General features: G+C 54.8%; 1 protein-coding gene across 1 annotated transcript in view; it reads left to right on the top strand.

The window, feature by feature from the left end:
* Nucleotides 1–19,746, top strand: part of LOC141476429 (scavenger receptor cysteine-rich domain-containing protein DMBT1-like) — a 74,168-nt gene continuing 54,422 nt past the window's right edge. The window contains exons 1-11 of the mRNA XM_074165107.1: nt 1–51; nt 916–1,230; nt 1,467–1,781; nt 2,424–2,747; nt 3,603–3,926; nt 4,154–4,468; nt 14,188–14,535; nt 15,489–15,806; nt 16,509–16,850; nt 17,247–17,251; nt 17,515–17,824. Of these exons, the coding sequence (XP_074021208.1) occupies nt 921–1,230; nt 1,467–1,781; nt 2,424–2,747; nt 3,603–3,926; nt 4,154–4,468; nt 14,188–14,535; nt 15,489–15,806; nt 16,509–16,850; nt 17,247–17,251; nt 17,515–17,824 (2,911 nt within the window). The 5' untranslated portion in view covers nt 1–51; nt 916–920. The remainder of the gene's footprint in view (nt 52–915; nt 1,231–1,466; nt 1,782–2,423; nt 2,748–3,602; nt 3,927–4,153; nt 4,469–14,187; nt 14,536–15,488; nt 15,807–16,508; nt 16,851–17,246; nt 17,252–17,514; nt 17,825–19,746) is intronic.

The following is a 19,746-nucleotide window of genomic DNA, read 5'->3' as shown; positions in this document are numbered from 1 at the left end:
GGGGAGCCCATAACTGCATCCATGGTGAAGATGCGGGTGTCGTGTGCTCGGGTAAGCCTGGTCCAGGTTACGGCTTCAGGGAGAAGTTTCTCTGTGGGTGCTCTTGCGCCTACTTTCAGTTTGCTCGCCTCTCTGCAGGCGTTGCTTTCCTTTGGGTACAACGCCATTGCAAGCAGCAGTCAGAAACGCTGGGGAGGTGAGGTAGCTCTGCTTCTGTAGGCGTCCTGTCTGGATGCGCTCCTGCCTGTTGGTGGTAACCCTCTATCTGGCAGCTTAAAGTGTCGGTTCTCAAGTGGCTTGCCACGTCCGTCATGCACGCCTGCTCCGGGTGTTGGAGTGCGTGCGGTCAGAGGAAGCATCTGGCCATCGGTGCTTGCCCTGCATGGCTGCAGGCTTCTCCGTCTCTATGTCCCAAGCTGCTTCTGGATCTCTAGAGGTGGTCCAAGATGGGAAGACAACCCGCCCCCCCCCCACCCCTCCAGCTTGCAATGGGTTGCCAGCCCAAGACAAAACCTGGGTGACTCGACGGAAGAGTTCCCAGGAGCTGCAGTAGAATAGAGCAAACAGAGGAGCAGCGTGGAAGGACCCTCTGCCTTTCCTCCAGAGGGCAAGGGAATGACGATTCCCTTGCTACTAGTGCTAGTAGTGGTAATAAGGGCAAGGGATGCAGGGGGGGATCCCGTCACTGCTCTTTCTCCCCTATGCCCTGGCTCATTTTCAGCCCAAGTGGACAACCCCTGGGCATTTCCACGGTGTCAAGGACCGTGCCGTGTCCCACCGGAATCCCTGTTTTGTGAAGGTGTCGTGGCAGGGAGCTGAGAGTAGAGGGGGGTACAGTCCTGCATGAGGCCCTACGCCCGGGACCTTCTCCAGCAGCCCTTCCTGAGGGCTTGTTGGTGTCCTCCTTTGTTGCAGACACCATGGCGCTTCGGTTGGTGGATGGCCCGCGCCGCTGTGCCGGGAGGGTTGAGGTGCTCCATCAGCAGCAGTGGGGGACGGTGTGTGACGACGGCTGGGACCTGAGCGATGCCGAGGTGGTCTGCCGGCAGCTGGGCTGCGGGGCGGCAGTGGCAGCCCCGGGCTCGGCTCACTTTGGCCGGGGCTGTGACCCCATCTGGCTGGATGAGGTGAACTGCACGGGGACCGAGTTGGCCCTCTCCGAATGTGGGTCCAAGCCGAAAGGAGTCCACAAGTGCTACCACGGAGAAGATGCTGGTGTGGTGTGCTCAGGTAGCTGTTGTTCCTCTGCTGACGAGCTCCTGGGTGCCAACATTGCAGGAGCTCTGCGGCCACTTTTCCTTGCTTATCTCTGACGATGTTCTTTCCCCGTGGGAGTCCTCAAATCTCTGAGGGAAGACAAAGGCTGAACGTGCGGGGATCCGTCCTCCGTCTCGTATCCAACGCTTGCTTTCTCCCCCGCTAGGTCCACCCCCACAAGGCGACACCTCTCTACCTTTCCATTGCAGACCCTACTGAGGTGCGGCTGGTGAACGGCTCCAGTCGCTGCTCTGGGAGAGTGGAGGTGCTGCACAACCAGCGATGGGGCAGCGTGTGCGACGACGGCTGGGACCTGGATGACGCGCAAGTGGTGTGCCGGCAGCTGGGCTGCGGGACGGCCGTCGCCGCTCCGCCCGGAGCTCAGTTTGGGATGGGGTATGAGCCCATCTGGCTGGACGATGTGAACTGCACCGGCGCCGAGGCTGCCCTCTCCGAGTGCAGGGCCAGGCCGTGGGGAGACAATAACTGCGACCACCGAGAAGATGCCAGCGTGGTGTGCCTGGGTAAGCCGCTCCAGACCCCACCGCGGTGCAGCTCTGGAAGGAGCAACGCTGCCCCAAGGATAACTCGGTAGAGAAACACCCGCTCTGCTCACGTTTTGGATCTGTCTAGGAACCGATTTCAGGTTGGCTGAGAGCAGCAGCTCCCCTTGGCCACCGTGAGGACTTTATCCCAGGAGAACAAGTGTCCGTGCCCAGCCACCCCCTTGCTCTCCCCCGTAGCCCCTGAACCGGTCCCTTGACTCTTCTGCTGCGAGCAGAAGAGTCCTTTTTCATGTGTGCGCGGTGCTGACGTGACGCGACGCGACGCGCGTCGTCACCATACCCTGAAGTCCACTGAACCTCCCTCCCCTCTGCCTTGGGTCCGTCTTGTCTGGTTGGTCGGCCGGGACACCAGCATCTAGTGCTGCTTGCGATGCGCTGGCCTCCTGCCAGCGCTGCAGATAGGGGTGGGTCTCCCATTCAGCCCTGTGTCACAGCTGCCCCCTCCTCCTGGGTTTCTTGGATGCCCGATGGCACCTCAAATGGGACCAGGTGCCTGTGTTTGTGCTGGTGACGCTCTCCGCCTCACCTTGCAGGGGGCCACCGTTTGAGGGCCCATCCACACTTGGGTGTTTGACTTCCAGGTGTCTTTTGTAATTCCAGGAGCAGCTCAGCTCCGGCTGGTGAACGGCTCCAGCCGCTGCTCCGGGAGGGTTGAGGTGCTCCATCAGCAGCAGTGGGGGACGGTGTGTGACGACGGCTGGGACCTGAGCGATGCCGAGGTGGTCTGCCGGCAGCTGGGCTGCGGGGCGGCAGTGGCAGCCCCGGGCTCGGCTCACTTTGGCCGGGGCCGTGACCCCATCTGGCTGGATGACGTGAACTGCACGGGGACGGAAGGTGCCATCGCTGAATGCAGCTTCAGGCGCTGGGGAGCCCATAACTGCATCCATGGTGAAGATGCGGGTGTCGTGTGCTCGGGTAAGCCTGGTCCAGGTTACGGCTTCAGGGAGAAGTTTCTCTGTGGGTGCTCTTGCGCCTACTTTCAGTTTGCTCGCCTCTCTGCAGGCGTTGCTTTCCTTTGGGTACAACGCCATTGCAAGCAGCAGTCAGAAACGCTGGGGAGGTGAGGTAGCTCTGCTTCTGTAGGCGTCCTGTCTGGATGCGCTCCTGCCTGTTGGTGGTAACCCTCTATCTGGCAGCTTAAAGTGTCGGTTCTCAAGTGGCTTGCCACGTCCGTCATGCACGCCTGCTCCGGGTGTTGGAGTGCGTGCGGTCAGAGGAAGCATCTGGCCATCGGTGCTTGCCCTGCATGGCTGCAGGCTTCTCCGTCTCTATGTCCCAAGCTGCTTCTGGATCTCTAGAGGTGGTCCAAGATGGGAAGACAACCCGCCCCCCCCCCACCCCTCCAGCTTGCAATGGGTTGCCAGCCCAAGACAAAACCTGGGTGACTCGACGGAAGAGTTCCCAGGAGCTGCAGTAGAATAGAGCAAACAGAGGAGCAGCGTGGAAGGACCCTCTGCCTTTCCTCCAGAGGGCAAGGGAATGACGATTCCCTTGCTACTAGTGCTAGTAGTGGTAATAAGGGCAAGGGATGCAGGGGGGGATCCCGTCACTGCTCTTTCTCCCCTATGCCCTGGCTCATTTTCAGCCCAAGTGGACAACCCCTGGGCATTTCCACGGTGTCAAGGACCGTGCCGTGTCCCACCGGAATCCCTGTTTTGTGAAGGTGTCGTGGCAGGGAGCTGAGAGTAGAGGGGGGTACAGTCCTGCATGAGGCCCTACGCCCGGGACCTTCTCCAGCAGCCCTTCCTGAGGGCTTGTTGGTGTCCTCCTTTGTTGCAGACACCATGGCGCTTCGGTTGGTGGATGGCCCGCGCCGCTGTGCCGGGAGGGTTGAGGTGCTCCATCAGCAGCAGTGGGGGACGGTGTGTGACGACGGCTGGGACCTGAGCGATGCCGAGGTGGTCTGCCGGCAGCTGGGCTGCGGGGCGGCAGTGGCAGCCCCGGGCTCGGCTCACTTTGGCCGGGGCTGTGACCCCATCTGGCTGGATGAGGTGAACTGCACGGGGACCGAGTTGGCCCTCTCCGAATGTGGGTCCAAGCCGAAAGGAGTCCACAAGTGCTACCACGGAGAAGATGCTGGTGTGGTGTGCTCAGGTAGCTGTTGTTCCTCTGCTGACGAGCTCCTGGGTGCCAACATTGCAGGAGCTCTGCGGCCACTTTTCCTTGCTTATCTCTGACGATGTTCTTTCCCCGTGGGAGTCCTCAAATCTCTGAGGGAAGACAAAGGCTGAACGTGCGGGGATCCGTCCTCCGTCTCGTATCCAACGCTTGCTTTCTCCCCCGCTAGGTCCACCCCCACAAGGCGACACCTCTCTACCTTTCCATTGCAGACCCTACTGAGGTGCGGCTGGTGAACGGCTCCAGTCGCTGCTCTGGGAGAGTGGAGGTGCTGCACAACCAGCGATGGGGCAGCGTGTGCGACGACGGCTGGGACCTGGATGACGCGCAAGTGGTGTGCCGGCAGCTGGGCTGCGGGACGGCCGTCGCCGCTCCGCCCGGAGCTCAGTTTGGGATGGGGTATGAGCCCATCTGGCTGGACGATGTGAACTGCACCGGCGCCGAGGCTGCCCTCTCCGAGTGCAGGGCCAGGCCGTGGGGAGACAATAACTGCGACCACCGAGAAGATGCCAGCGTGGTGTGCCTGGGTAAGCCGCTCCAGACCCCACCGCGGTGCAGCTCTGGAAGGAGCAACGCTGCCCCAAGGATAACTCGGTAGAGAAACACCCGCTCTGCTCACGTTTTGGATCTGTCTAGGAACCGATTTCAGGTTGGCTGAGAGCAGCAGCTCCCCTTGGCCACCGTGAGGACTTTATCCCAGGAGAACAAGTGTCCGTGCCCAGCCACCCCCTTGCTCTCCCCCGTAGCCCCTGAACCGGTCCCTTGACTCTTCTGCTGCGAGCAGAAGAGTCCTTTTTCATATGTGCGCGGTGCTGACGTGACGCGACGCGACGCGCGTCGTCACCATACCCTGAAGTCCACTGAACCTCCCTCCCCTCTGCCTTGGGTCCGTCTTGTCTGGGTGGTCGGCCGGGACACCAGCATCTAGTGCTGCTTGCGATGCGCTGGCCTCCTGCCAGCGCTGCAGATAGGGGTGGGTCTCCCATTCAGCCCTGTGTCACAGCTGCCCCCTCCTCCTGGGTTTCTTGGATGCCTGATGGCACCTCAAATGGGACCAGGTGCCTGTCTTTGTGCTGGTGACGCTCTCCGCCTCACCTTGCAGGGGGCCACCGTTTGAGGGCCCATCCACACTTGCGTGTCTTACCAGAAGACAAAACCTGGGTGACTTGATGGAAGAGTTCCAAGGAGCTCTGTCCCTGGAAAGGTGGTGGGTGACTGATCGTGGCAAGGTCTCCTGTTGCCTTGAAATCAAACCCCACGGAGGAGCTCTTTTCACTCTTCTGTGGTGGTCTTTCTGCCTTTTTTGGTGACTGGTTAAACACCATGTGGGTGGACGACCTGAGTACCCTGAGAAATGGGGAACAGAGGAATCTGAGCAAAGCAATGAGCTGCCTGACCAAACCTTCCAGTGTACAGGAAGAGAGAGGCTCTACTTAGGGACCCGCAGGGTGAGATGTAGATTTTGTTGCAATCCAGAAAACCACCCGAATGCTTCTGGATAGAGATCTGTGTAAGAGGAAGGGTCCCATTGTACTAATGGTGAGGAAGTGAGGAGTTTTACAAATTCCACTGCTTACCTCCTTTTCCAGGAAGCATGTCTGAATTTTCTGTATTTCAACACTTTACTTATTCTAGATTATTCTAGGGTCTTTTCCAACCTAAATGATTCTATGAACAAGGACACCGCAGCAGCAGAGAATGATTTGGGTTGGAAGGGACCGTTAAAGGTCATAGAATCATAGAATTGTGTAGGTTTGAAGGGACTTTTAAGATCATCGAGTCCAACCATCAACCCAACACTGACAGAACCACCACTAAACCATGTCCCTCAGCACCACATCTGCCCGGCTTTTAAATACCTCCAGGGATGACGAATCCACCCTTTCCCTGGGCAGCCTGTTCCAGTGTTTTATAACTCTTTGCATGAAGAAATTTTTCCTAATATCTGATCTAAACCTCCCCTGGTGCAATTTGTGGCCGTTTTCTCTTGTCCTATTCTTGTTTCTTGGAGAAGAGACGGAGCCCCCCTGGCTACGCCCTCCTTTCAGGGAATTGTAGAGAGTGATAAGGTTTCCCCTCAACTTCCTTTTCTACAGGATGAACAACCCCAGTTTCCTTGGTTGCTCCTCATAAGCCTTGTGCTCCAGACTCCTCACCCTAATGTTCCACTAACCACTCTAAAGTTCCACTGTTAGACCAACTAGACCATGTTGTTCATGGCCTTGACCAGTGAAGATAAGAAAGTCCCCAAGGACAGAGATCCAAATGCCTTTCTCATCTCTGTTATAATATGTAACCATCCTCATGGGGGAAAACCAGTATTTTCAGCTACCTAGTGGGAATTTCCCACAGTGCACACTGTGCCCATCTGCTTGTGTCCTTGTGATGCCTGTTGATCTCCTAAATTAGCTCTGGATGAAGAGACATTTGCTTTCTCCCCACAGACTCTGTTACCATGAGAGCTCAGCAGCCTTCGCTACTGCTCCCTTTGCTGGTCTCAGTCATCCCTCCGGTCTCCATGCTGCTCTGTGGGGCTCTTCTGTACCTCAGGAGGTGGCAAATGCAGCACAGGGCTTTTAATTTTCCCCCTGGTAAGCTCCTCTGCGGGTGAAGAGGGCAATGGAGGTTGCAGAAGAAATGTGTGGTTGGAAATGAGTTTTGTTCAAAACACTGATGTCAGCAGAGTTGGGGCAGAAGGGTTTTTCCCTGTGGCTCATGTTGAAAGGAACTTCCTTTTCTGGTTTGACCTTTTCTCTCCCTGTCCCTTTCACCTTTCTCTTTCTTTTCACTTCTTCCCCTTTCACTTTGACACCGTCTTCCCCTCTGGGTTACCGACAAGCTGGGAGGTGGGGCAGGCCTTGAAACCTCCTCAAACACTGCCTGCGCTACCCTCTGCTGCCCGCGCTGCCTGCACATCATGCAGGAGCTCTGAGCAGAGGATGGCTCTATGCCCTATCTCCCCATTGGCAAGGGATGTTCCACCTTTAGCATGAGGGGTGAGAAAGGACCAGGAATTGTGCCTGTTCCTGAATTTTTAAGGCTGTGGTGGAGACTCTTGGAAAGTGGGGTTGAGTGGTTGGGGTTGCCTGTGTTGAACATCTCCATGTTGTCTTGTTGAATGTCCATCATGTTGATGAAAGTTGCTGTATGTGGACCAAATGCTGGATCAAGGGTAGTTTCTGCAAAGCAGGCTTCATGTTCATGTGCTGGCAGGGGTGATGGCGGTACACCCTGTGCTGCCACTGTTGGTCAAGCTGAAGTGATTTGGGCTGTCTCCAATGGAGTGAACATCCTCAGTTGGTCTTGTTAAAAAGGGGAAAATTCAGGTTGTGTGAAGCAAACCATTGACTCTGCAAACCATTGTTCTCCACAGATTTTGTGCACATGGAGGAGCTTGTTGCATCTGACACATACATCTCAACACCTGGAGAACAGCAAGCAGCAGTCAAGGTGGCTCCTGCTGGGAAGAGAGCTTCTTCTCAAGAAAAGAGCTCAGCGCAGCCCGTGACCAGCACAGACATAAAACTCCAGTGATGCAGCTCTGCTGCAGCACAGAGCTCTTTCTCTAAGGGCCCTGGACCACCTCGTCTCTGCAGCGCTAGGTCACTAGATCCACAGCCTGTCTCCATGCCCACCTCGTTCAGTTACCCTGAGTGATAGACACCATGACTGGTGACTGCAGTGACTGCACCGACAGTCTGCACGCAGAAGATATTTGATGTGTAGAAATTTTAAATTTCTTTTTCTCAAATTTCTCTTTCAATTTTTTTTTTTTTGCATTTGTGAAAATAAAAACATTCTCTAAGACTCAAGCAGTGTTTTACTCTTGGAAGTTTTTCTTCTTTTTTTTTTATTTTTTTTATAGCCAGTTAGTGGAGGCTGCATAGTTTACCCTGAAGTATAAGCCAGGGGCTTGTTTCCCTACAGCCCTTAAGTTGAACCATTTTGCGAACTCCACATGAAAGCTCAGTTTAGGCCTCATGCAGATATTTAGAGCCATCTGAGATGCTCCAGTTCTCAGACATTGATATGGGACTGGAAAACATGACAAAGGACCTGCAGCTCACTAGATGCGTGGGAGGAACTGGATCTCGCTGTCCTGTTCCATCTGCTGTATTCCCAAACACTCCTGTGCCTTGTGGCCTTGAACATCAGTCTCCTGGATCCCCTCAGAGGACAGGGGCTTCTTGAGAAGGGCTTGGAGGGCATGGAGATACAAGTCAGCCATGCAGAGGGATGCTTGCAGGAGGTCTAAGAAGCTCTGGTCATAGAAATAAGCACTGGGCACCACCATGGCTCATGCCAACCCAAGTGGTGAGGGACTATGAGCAGCCAAGCAGGACCCCATGCAAGCACCCTGCTGTGTGTTGGCAGGACAGTCCTCCTCACTAAGAACTAGGGAAATAGATAGGTAGCCAACCATAGGGAAGGAGGATTAGTGATGTGATCAGTCCGGTGGCTCTGGTGGTGTAAAAGCATGAACATCTGCAAGGTGGGGGAAGAGGGGAAACAGGATGCAACACTGGGTCACAGGGGCTTGGAGGATGAAGACTTGGAGTGTCCCGAGAGGATTGACCAAGCTGGAAAACAGAAGGGGGCTTGCACGATGTGTGGGAATTATCTGCCAAGGGAAACGAGGAGTGCATGAAGAGCCCAAACAGGCCAAAAGCTTGGAGAACTAATGAGTAAAAGTTGATCCTACAGCATGCAGGACGCTCGCAAAGGAGGATCAGGCGAGACTACAGCCAAGTCTATGGCTGCGGTATGTATAGAGGAGTGTTTAAGGCTTGTGGAAGCACTTCTCTGAGTAGTAACTCTGTGCTAAACTTACAGTGAGCCTTGTGTGAACATTTCATAGTCCAGTTGGTGGTAGAGTTGGGAATTTTCAGTTAATACCTGCATGGATGTGAATTGGTCCTGGGCTCTATTGCACTAAAAGGAGTTGACCAGGGCACACACTCACTAGTTCCTGCCACTTCTCCAGGTCCTGTGCTCACTTTTCTGCTGTTCCCTCAGTCTGAAGGTCAATGGATGGCACAAGTCTTCTTCATGCAAGGAGGCTTGGCAGTAGGTTATCAGGGGCCCAAGCTTTTTCCAGGGAAGAGTGTGATGTTGATGGGGGTTTCTTCTTCATCCTTACCTTCTTCCATTTTTGGATTTGCATGTTTTCTGACATACCTTCCACCCTTTGTTCTTCCCTTATCCACCTGCAAATCCATATTGCACTCAAACTGATTATATATAGGGCTTTCTGACTGTGTTGGATGCTTTTTCTTTTTTACCCCTAAAACTGTTTTTGTCCAGATCCAGGCCTGCAAGTTGGAAATGGGTGAGCTGCTGATTTGGTCTTTCCAGTGTGCCCCATCTCGTATCATCCCATGCCTATCCTCTACACTGACCTGTGTGTTTCTACTTCTCAAGGCTTCTGCCATAACACCAGGTGTATATTTCTCCCTGGGTTTGAGAGGCCCAGGACACCCCTACATGTGTTGCACTCCATGGCCTGCTTCTGGAGGGTGGTAGAGACTACAGCAGGGCTGGTTCCTTCACCCCTTAGCCAGTCTCCCAAAGCTATCTCAGCAGGTCTTGTCCCACCGGGCACCCAAGTCCTGGGGAATGCAACACACGGTCCCTTTCATGCTGCAAAAACATCCCTTAGTCAGCTGAAACACACCTTATTTCAGGCACTTTGAGATGAAAACATACATCAGAATGAACAGTTCTGCCTTAGGCCACAAGGGCACTCTGTGCTGACTGCTGACTGCCGACTGCCTTGGTCCTGCTCTCTGATAACGAGCAGGGTAACGGTCATTCCCCTAATGACCCTAACGAGGGTAATGGAGAGGCATGCAGCAGACTTTGCAAAGTTAGCTTTTCTTTCTTCTTGTTCCTAAAGCTGTGGCTCAGGGTTACACTCTACCTACCTCCACCCCTAGGAAACACAGTTAGCTTTTCAGCCTTTTCCCAGCACAGTTTAGAGGAGTTCAACTCCTGGGTCCTCCCTTGCATGGCTGAGTGGTCACCTCAGGTTGCTGCAGAGCCTTCCGCTCCTTGTTGAGCTTGGAGAAGACAAGACCCCAGAGAGACCTTAGAGCCCCTTCCAATAACTAAAGGGGCTACAGGAAAGCTGGGGATGGAGTCTTGATCAGGGATTGGAATGATGGAATGAGGGGGAATGGTTTTAAACTGAAAGAAGGGAGATTTAGATGAGATATTAGGAAGAAATTTTTCACTCTGAGGGTGGTGAAACACTGGCCTGGGTTGCCCACAAAAGCTGTTCCTGCCCCATCCCTGGAGGGGTTCAAGGCCAGGCTGGATGGGTCTTTAAGTTCCTGGTCTCGTGGGAGGTGTCCCTGCCCAGGGTAGGAGTGGGACTGGATGGTCTTTAAGGTCCCTTCCAACCCAAACCATTCTATGATTCAGCTCCTGAGTGGATGAGCCATTCTGGACAAATCCCTGAGTTGCTCCAGTTCGATGCAACCTGGATATTTGACCAGGGAATGTTCAGCTGAATCTCGGCAGAGGGCTGGGAGGTAAGACAGGAGATCCAGCCACCAATGTGGTGGGACAGGCAGTCCACCCACCACCTTCTTGGGCACTAATTTTGGTTCTACAACCTTCACACATCCTTCAGGTTGTGTTTAAAGCCCATGGAGGTGGCACAAAAGGGTTAGGAGTAGGGTAAAACACTTTTTAAGAGTAGAAATGGGATCTGGGTACCTGAGTGCATGTGTCCGACGGCACTGAAGGACATAAGGGCACCTTGCAAAAAGGAATTGACACTCAGGTACAGGTGTCTCAAACATCCAAGGTTGGGGTGTGCTGAGCCTTCACACATTTTCCAGCCTGTCCCCACAGTTCTTTTCAGGGCCCTCTGCAAAGGGGCTCTGGGGATAACTCTGGGTCCATGCCCTGCTACCCCAGGACACTGACACTTCTGACCCATTAGTCACACTGCCTTCTCCGTGGGGTGATGAATAAGTCAGTGGCCCTTGGTAACAGAGATACTTCTCCATGGGATATCCATTTTTGTGCCTCCTGAGTATCACTGCAATGATGATCCCCCGGGAGGAAGCTCCTTTGGGAGGTCCTTGGGGGAGGTTCAGTGTGGAGGACGCCAAAGGATGGGCAGATGAAGGGGTGGGGAGGGTCAGGGTCTGGGAAGGCAGCGATTTATTTGTACCCTCCTCCTCTACTCTCTAGTCATGACCATGACACTGAGGTCCCTCCCCAGTACCATCTCCACCTACCTCCCACCCCTGGTGGGGCTGGACTCGGCTCCTGGAGGGTCTGGGAGAGCAGCTGGGGCTGCTTGGCTGCCTGTGCCAGATCCAGAACCACAAGGATCCTTAGGGGCTCTGGGGTGGATCCAGAAGGGCTCCCAGGGCACGTGGCAGCCCAAACGGGGTATGGGATAGTGCTGAGGAGTCCCACAGCCTGGCTGTGGGGAGAGGGGCCTCGGGTGTGTTGGAGAAAATCATCGAATTGCCAGCATTGGGCCATTTATACTAAGAATTTTCAAGCTGTGAGCTTCCTCCTCTTATGGCTGATGGATTTTTCCCCAGCTAAAGTTGTCCCCTGGGTTCTCTTCTTTACCTTTATCTAGACCAAGTTTGCAACAGATTAATTCATTGTTGAATGAGAGGTTTCAAATGCTTTAGATCAGCAGAAGATGCTGAGATGCAAAGGCTGAGAGGTGGCACAAGATGAGTCCTCATTGTGTCAGCCATGGTGGGCCAGACTATGGAGATGCTGGCACATGCAGATCTCAGTCATTTGCAAAGACACCAAGTGCTGAAGTGCAGCTATCTCTGCTGGGGTGCCATTACAGTCACAGGGAGCTGTCAGCAGAGAAAAACAAGCCACAGGGTAGTATTTCCAACTGCTTATCCTTGAATAATAAGGTGGTTCTTCTGCCATCTGGCTACACATCTGTGAAATGCAATATAATGAAATTCATGGTGCACCATGTCAGGCTGAGAGAGTTGGGGGTGCTCAGCCTGGAGAAGAGAAGCTTCCAGGGAGACTGGCTCCCTCTGCCAGGCATGAATGTCCCCAGCTCCATCATCTCTGATGATGGCACGGCCAGCAGCCCACCTGGTCCAGTGTCCTGGTCCCAGGGCTGGGTGATGCTCTTGCACCAGCCCAAGGGACTGGGCAGGTTCCTTGCCCCATAGCCATACCTAGAGCCACAGCCCTGGGATGCAAAAGCCCACAGGTCATCCCAGGGGGTCCCATCACACCCCATCCCACTGCCTGCAGGTGAGAAGACTATTCACTGAAACCCTGAATTACAGTACGAGCATGGGTTTGTGCCAAACCATCACCTGCCTCAGAGATCGGTCTGTAAATTCCCTGAATTCCCTTAAACTCAGGATTGAGAATCAACACATCAAGGGTGCCCAAAACCTGAGTGTGTTTGCAGCTTAATCTCAGTGGCTACAGCACAGTTTCTGGGCCAAACCCTCCCCCCCACCCCACCCCCCACTTACTATTTATATTATGTGATACTCCCAGAGTACAGGCTCTGCATTTTATACGGGCAATGGCTTCAGTGATGTGACTTCAGGACAGACTCCAACCAGACCATGATATTCAATGTACACAACCCCTCAAAACTCATTATTTTGGCAGGGGAAAGGAGGTTTCTTGCCCTCCACAAGCACCCTGGGGGTATCTCTGGGTGATGGGGGTCCACATGCAGATACGCACAAGATGAGGCTTGGCTTTTCCCAAGGGTGCAAACCTCCAGAAGTGAGCATTACAAACCTTCCTGCTGCCGGATCTGCAGCCTGTGGCTGGCTGGGGACTGGGGAGGTGGGGATGAAATGAGGCAGATGCAGCTGGAAAAGGTAAGGAGCCTCCGAGCAGAGGTGGTTGTGGTGGTAAGGGACCACTTAAAACCAGAGGGCAAAATCCCAGTGACAACAGGGAGGAGGGGTCAGTGCAGGAGGAGGGATGAATGCCAGGCAAACACGGGGCACGTCTCTGCAGAGGAGGGGACAAATCTGTTCTCGCCACCCACAGCACCCAGCTCGGCTTGCAGCTCGCCCTGGGACGGTCACCTGTCCTAAGGCATATGTGATGGGCATGGGGTTGTTGGGACGTTACCTCCTGTCCCTCCACAGCAACCTGGCTGGCTTCACTGGAGCAGGACTCCTCATCTACCTGGCATGCTTCTGTGGTGAGTGGCTCTCGCACGGGGGAAGGAGCATCCTAGGAGAAAGATAGGGTTGGAAATCTGCAGGAATAGGGAGGATGGGGCTTGCAGATGGATGGGCAAAGCCTCCTTTGACCCACCAGCCTTTAAAAGGAAGAGAAAGTGGTGGATAAGGAAGGAGACCTCATTAGCCAGGTAATTATCCTGGCCTCTGCGCTGCTGCCCTTGCACAGAACAGTTGGGAAACACTTGGAGCCTTCCCAGCCGATGACAGTCAAGACCAGAAATTGCTTATTTGTGTTGGCCACCTCTTCAGGGCCAGCCAGTTCGTTTACAAAGGGCACAAAGTCCTCTTCCCCCCAAGGCAAACAAGAACATTTAGTCTGCTCTGCGCCCTGCAGACATGAAGGCTTTCCAGGAGGTGGCTGCTATGCTGCAAGTGGGATGCCAAGGGGCTTTTCTTATTTTTTTCTGCCCCTGCCTGCCTCATTTTGCATCGAGGAGATGCTGCAGCCTCTGCCCATACCCTAACCCAGGCATTCCACAATGGTTCCATGGTGATTAAACACCTCATATTTATCTGTCTTGCTGTAGTTTCAGCCCATGTAATGCCCTCTAAGATGCACCTCCACTTGGCTAGGCTCATGGGCCAATTTGCTGTGCAGGCTCTCTGTCGCATCATGCAAATCACTAATTAAAGCATAAGGTTGCTCACAGACAGTACCTGCCTTTCCGTCAGATGCCTGGGCAGCTACTCCCTACTTACAGCTGCCCTCAGTTTTCCATCCAGGCAGCAGTGTTTTCCTTTCCATTGACTGGGAATACTAAGCAAAAAAATACTTGAAGCCCCTTTAAGGATAATTGTCTTTGAAAAAGAGGGTTTGCAGAGTATTTTCTCTCCTTGTCTTGTTTTTTTTTTTTTAATTTTTTTTTGTTTGTCTTTGAGCCAAAGGATATGGCACATCCATAGTGCACATAAGCCACCACCGTTGGCAGTGGCTCCATGAAGCTTGTGCTGCTTGTGCAGCCTTTCCCAGTGCTGCTCTTCCACACCGGACCCTCTCTATATCCCTCTTGCAGACCCAGTTGCTTCCCAGCGGGCTCCCCTCCGCTTGTCAGATGGCCCACACCGCTGCGCCGGCAGGGTTGAGGTCTTCTATGAGAACCAGTGGGGAACGGTGTGCGACGACCACTGGGACCTAGAGAATGCCGGTGTGGTGTGCCGACAGCTGGGCTGCGGCACAGCACTGTCAGCCCCTGTGGCCGGGCATTTCAGGGCAGGGTCGGGTCCCATCTGGCTGGACGATGTCAACTGCATGGGGACGGAGGTTGCCCTGTCTTACTGCAGGTCAAAGGGCTGGGGAAACAATAACTGCCACCACGGTGAAGATGCCGGCGTGGTGTGCTCAGGTAACACCATGGGGAAATTACAGGGTGGGGGGGGTGATGATGACACATGGTCAGCAAAGCAAGTCCTTCACAAGGAGTGTTGTCCCCCCCTTTTCTAAAAGCTCCCTGTGGCACAGAGCACCTGTGGCCCAGCAAGGGATGGTTTTCTGGTTTGTCCTGTACAAGTGAGTGCGGGCTGGGGAGCAATTTGGGAAGCAGGCTTGAAAACATTATCTGTGCTAACTCCACCTTCCTGAAATGCCGAACCACTTCTGGGGGATGTGTAGGGAACCCTTGTGCATCACATGCCTTCATGGCGAGCAGGACCTTGCATGCCTTGCTTTGGCTGTGTGTTTTAGGGACACAGGCAAGGCTAGAGCCTCATTGTGCTTTGCAGGCAGGTGTTGTGAGACACAGTTGTAGGCAGAGGAGAGGATGGCCAGGAGGAGACACCCAGATTCCTCCTTCTCACCACCAACACAAGAGATAGGATGGTTTCCATTGTCTCTGGCGAGCCTCAGTCAGCTGGAGAATACTTTTTATGGTCAAAAACTGAGACTCCAAAAACTTGGAGCTTTGGTGGCTGATTGAGCTGCAGGCTCTCATGTCAATTGGTAGATGCTGGACCCACCTCTTCTAGAATTGTCCCAACAGACATCAGCACCCGGGCTTGCTGATCCCCCTCACTTGTCACCTCCACCTGCAAAGAGGAGGTAGTGCTCCATGAACACCAAGAAAAAAATTTTCCTCCTCCTGTCAGGATCCATCTTGTTAAGATCCATCCTCAGGATCTTCAGCCACATCTTGAAAGACTGTGGGTTGCTGGGATATGACATCACCCCAGTCCTGAGGTGGCTGCACATTGGTAGTGACTGGGGGCAGCCAGCAATCATGGTGGAGTGCAGAACAATTCTGCAGAAATGAAGGGCAAAGAGGTTTTCATGGTCCACCTCTTGTTCCCTCTGTAGACTCATCCAGCCCTGCTATGGACACCCCAGCTGGTCCTGCAGAGCTCCGCCTGGTGGGCGGCCCGAACCACTGCTCTGGAAGAGTAGAGGTGATGCATGACCACCAGTGGGGAACTGTGTGCGATGATGACTGGAGCTTCTCAGACGCCAGTGTGGTGTGCCGGCAGCTGGGCTGTGGGGCGGCCGTCTCAGCCTACGGCGCAGCTCACTTTGGCCGGGGATCGGGCCCCATTTGGCTGGACAACGTTCAGTGCAGTGGGACCGAAGCCACCCTGTCTGAATGCCAGGCCAGACCTTGGGGTGTCAACAACTGCGACCATGGAGAAGACGCCAGCGCTGTGTGCACAGGTAACATCATGCTTTTGGACCAGGAGGAGAAGTTCAGTGGAGGCTGCTCCAGGGATTTGTACTGATTTCACAACTGCAGCCAAGGACTGGGCAGCAAACACCTGGGTGGGTGACCTTGTCCCATCTCCTACATACCATGCTGGCATACAGTGAGGAGCAGCAGGGATAACAGGAAGGGTAGAACCAAAAATGATGCTCACGTGGTCACCAAGGAGAGAGGGAAAGCACTGGATGGGGTGCTAGATGCTCCAGGCAAGGTCCCAACCCATCACACTATGGGAACCAGTAGCCAACAGGCTGTGCAAAGATGGGGTGCAGGGGGCCTGAAGTCTTTTTGGAGAAGGAGCACCAGCAATGGGAGTCTGCAGAAAGTCTCTGCCTTTGGGGGCTGCTGGGGACACGTGAAGGGTTCATGGACAGCCACGCAGGAGGACTGAAAAAAAAGATTGCAACCATTAACAGTTTGCTTGGGCTCATGTTGAACATGCACAGGCTCTGAGGTTACACAGATGGTTTTGCTCGTACCTGAGCTGCTTACCCCAAACGTTAGATATTCTTCAATGGCTCTGTGTGGACACAGAAACCTCCCTGGGCAAAACACAGGGGAGCATCCTCCAGCACAGGTCTCACAATGGTGGCAAGAAGGGGCAACCTGGGGGAGACCTGGTCTGATGTTTCCCTTGTGTCTTGTGTCACGAGCAGGCACAGCCACCACCAACACACCAGCTCGTCTGCGCCTGGAGAATGGCCCTGGCCACTGCGCGGGGCGTGTGGAGGTGTTCTACAACCATCAGTGGGGGACGGTGTGTGACAGTGGTTGGAGCCTGGCCGAGGCAGCGGTGGTCTGCCGGCAGCTGGGCTGCGGGACGGCCATCTCGGCCCCTGGCTCGGCTCACTTCGGGCAAGCTTCTGGCCGCATCTGGTTGGATAATGTGAACTGCACGGGGACAGAAGCTACCCTTTCCGAATGCCAAGCAAGGTTGTGGGGATCCAACAGCTGTGACCACCGAGAAGATGCTGGCGTGGTGTGCTCAGGAGATCCACGTTAGTTGGGATAAATACTGTGCGGGCTGGGGTTCAGGATCAGCTCAATCATGTCTCAGGCAGCCAGGGACTCTATGGTCACTACTGACCCCAGGACCCTCTCATAGTCGCTGTTGACGCCAGGACCCTCCCATAGTCGCTGTTGACCCCAGGACCCTCCCATAGTCACTGTTGACACCCAGACCCTCCCATAGTCACTACTGGTCCCAGGACCCTCCCATAGTCACTGTTGACACCCAGACCCTCCCATAGTCACTACTGGTCCCAGGACCCTCCCATAGTCACTGTTGACACCCAGACCCTCCCATAGTCACTACTGGTCCCAGGACCCTCCCATAGTCACTGTTGAGCACAGGACCCTTCCACAGTTGCTGTTGACCTTAAGATCCCCCATAGTCCCTGTTGACCCCAGGACCCTTTCTGAGGCTCCAAGCCCCAAGCTCTGGAACTGCAACCCCTCTTTATCCCCGTCAATGAGAAGCAAATCCCAAGGCAGCCCTGTCAGTGCAGGACCTTTCCCAGGCAGCCAGAGGCTTAACACGCAGAAGGATGCTCTGATTTTCCTGTGGCTTAGCATGTTGCAAAGCCCGACTGGAGCAGTGGCTGATGGTGAGGCATTAACGTGCCCCTTTCTCCCTTCACAGACGTGGACACTTCGGGGCAGCGCCTGCTGCGGCTGGTGAATGGCTCAAACAGCTGCCTGGGGAGGGTCGAGGTCTTTCATGACCAGAAGTGGGGGACCGTGTGTGACGACTCCTGGGACCTCCAGGACGCCACTGTTGTGTGCAGGCAGCTGGGCTGTGGGACAGCGCTGTCAGCACCGGGCTCGGCTCATTTCGGACAAGGCTCAGATCCCATCTGGCTGGATGACGTTCACTGCAGGGGGACCGAGTCCACTTTCACCGAGTGTGTACTGAGCAACTGGGGAGAGCATAACTGCGGCCATGGCGAGGATGCTGGCGTGGTGTGCTCAGGTAACACCAGTCTTCAGGGACCAGGGCAGGGGAGCCAGGATGGTTGGTGTCCATCCAAGGGAGGGCTTGATGGGTGCTGGAGCTACTGTTCTACCCCAGGGCTGTGCCAGGCTCTCTCCTCTCTGCTCACTCTTCTCCATCCCCAGCTCCAAAGCAGAAGTCAGCTTTCACTCAGCCACTTGGCTTGGAGTTGAGAAAAAATACCACCCTGCCTCAGAAAGGAGTTATGCACCTAACTCCTAAAATTGATTTAATTTGGACTATGTCTCTCAGGCTTATCAATGACAGCATCCTGGGATGGGCAAAGCCTTGCTTAAAAAAATAATCTAGGCACATCATTTGTAGACACAGGAGTCCAGTGCCACCAGGGAGGTGGATGTGGGTCTCCCATGAGCCCCATCTCAAAGGTACCAGCCCTGCAGTGATGTTGCTTACTAAGGCATCTCATACCCGGAGGTGGAGTAAGGCAATCCATGCTGTGTAGCTGATCGCGGGTGCTGGTGGCTTGCCTTCAGCAGAGCACCAGAAAAAAGATGCCCAGGAGCAAGTCAGAAGCTGTCATTGCCCTTTGTGGTCAGAGGCACTACCTTACCCCCTTGTGCTCTTCCTTGCAGGCACAAATCCCTTGCAGGTGCGGGTGCAGGACGGCCCCGGTCCCTGCGCAGGGCGGGTGGAGGTGCTCTACAACGCTACGTGGCATGGGGTGTGCAGCAGCAGCTGGAGCTTGCTGGAAGCTGGGGTGGTCTGCAGGCAGCTGGGCTGTGGGCCAGCCCAGTCGGCACCTGTCGGAGCCCAGTTCAGCTGGGGAAGTGGCCGTGCCTTGCTGGAGGGGCTGAGCTGCCGGGGGAGCGAGTCACTGCTCCTGGAGTGCCAGCAGAGAGAGATGGGGCCGGGGTCGTGCCAGCAGGGCTCAGCAGCTGGCGTGGTGTGCACAGAGCAGAGAGGTGAGTGCTGGGATCCCCTGTCATCCACTCTGTCAGCATTGGGGACAACCCAGTGCAGACACACGATGGGGTAAAGGCTCCTGTCTCCCTCTCATCTTGGCCTCCTCCCAGTCAGGCAGAAGTGTTGCCATAAGCCTTTTTGCTGGAAGACACTAGATGGACAGGGGAGAGGCACCTGAAGGCAACAGCTGTAAGGCAGTGGAGTGGGACCAACTGGGTGAGGGCATCTCAGTGGGCGTGGAGATCCAAGCATCCTTAGTGGATGTGCTCTATTTGCATTAGCCCAATGCGGGGGTTGTCCATACACCCACCCTCCCGAAGCAGAGAGTGAGCTGTCAGTCCTGCTGACGATCAGCCCAGCACCCAGGAGGGCAGTGAGGGAGGATGTTGCAAACCCCCAAAAACATGCAGCAGAAGGGAAGGGTGAGAGGGGCAGAGAGAGTCCAGCCATCCAAACAACTCCTTCCGAGCTTCACTCTTCCTGCAGAACTTATACAGTCCTGCTCGGTGCTGGCAGGCCTGCTTGGCGTGGGGGCAATGCTCTGCGGGACCCTGTTGGTTCTGTACCTGTGGACGAGGTGTGGAAGACCGGCTCAACACTCCCCAAGTAAGAGCAGGACCACAGCATGTGGTGCACCTCACCTCCTCGTGGCCGCGCTTCTGGCTGGCATGGACACACACCAGCCTGGGTCTGGGGATTGCACTCTCCATGCATCACCCTGCTCCTTCATTTTGCAGACAAACCACTTATAATGAAGACAGAGGACAGCAGGATGTCATCTGAGGCTTAAGTGGTCATGCTCCTGGTGTCCAAGGCAAGGCTCCCTCAGGACCCCAGAAGACTTCATTGGAGCCAGAAGAGCAGAGCCATTGCTGCAATGGTCAGCAGAGAGAACCCCCTCTGGCAGAATGGAGACCTCTGGTCTCTGTGCCCCATAGCCCCCAGCTCACCGCGCTGAGCCTCTGTGGATCCCAGTT

Source organism: Numenius arquata, chromosome 32, assembly GCF_964106895.1.
Source record: "Numenius arquata chromosome 32, bNumArq3.hap1.1, whole genome shotgun sequence".
In the NCBI taxonomy this organism is placed as follows: domain Eukaryota; kingdom Metazoa; phylum Chordata; class Aves; order Charadriiformes; family Scolopacidae; genus Numenius; species Numenius arquata.
This window is presented reverse-complemented; position numbering and strand designations above follow the sequence as displayed.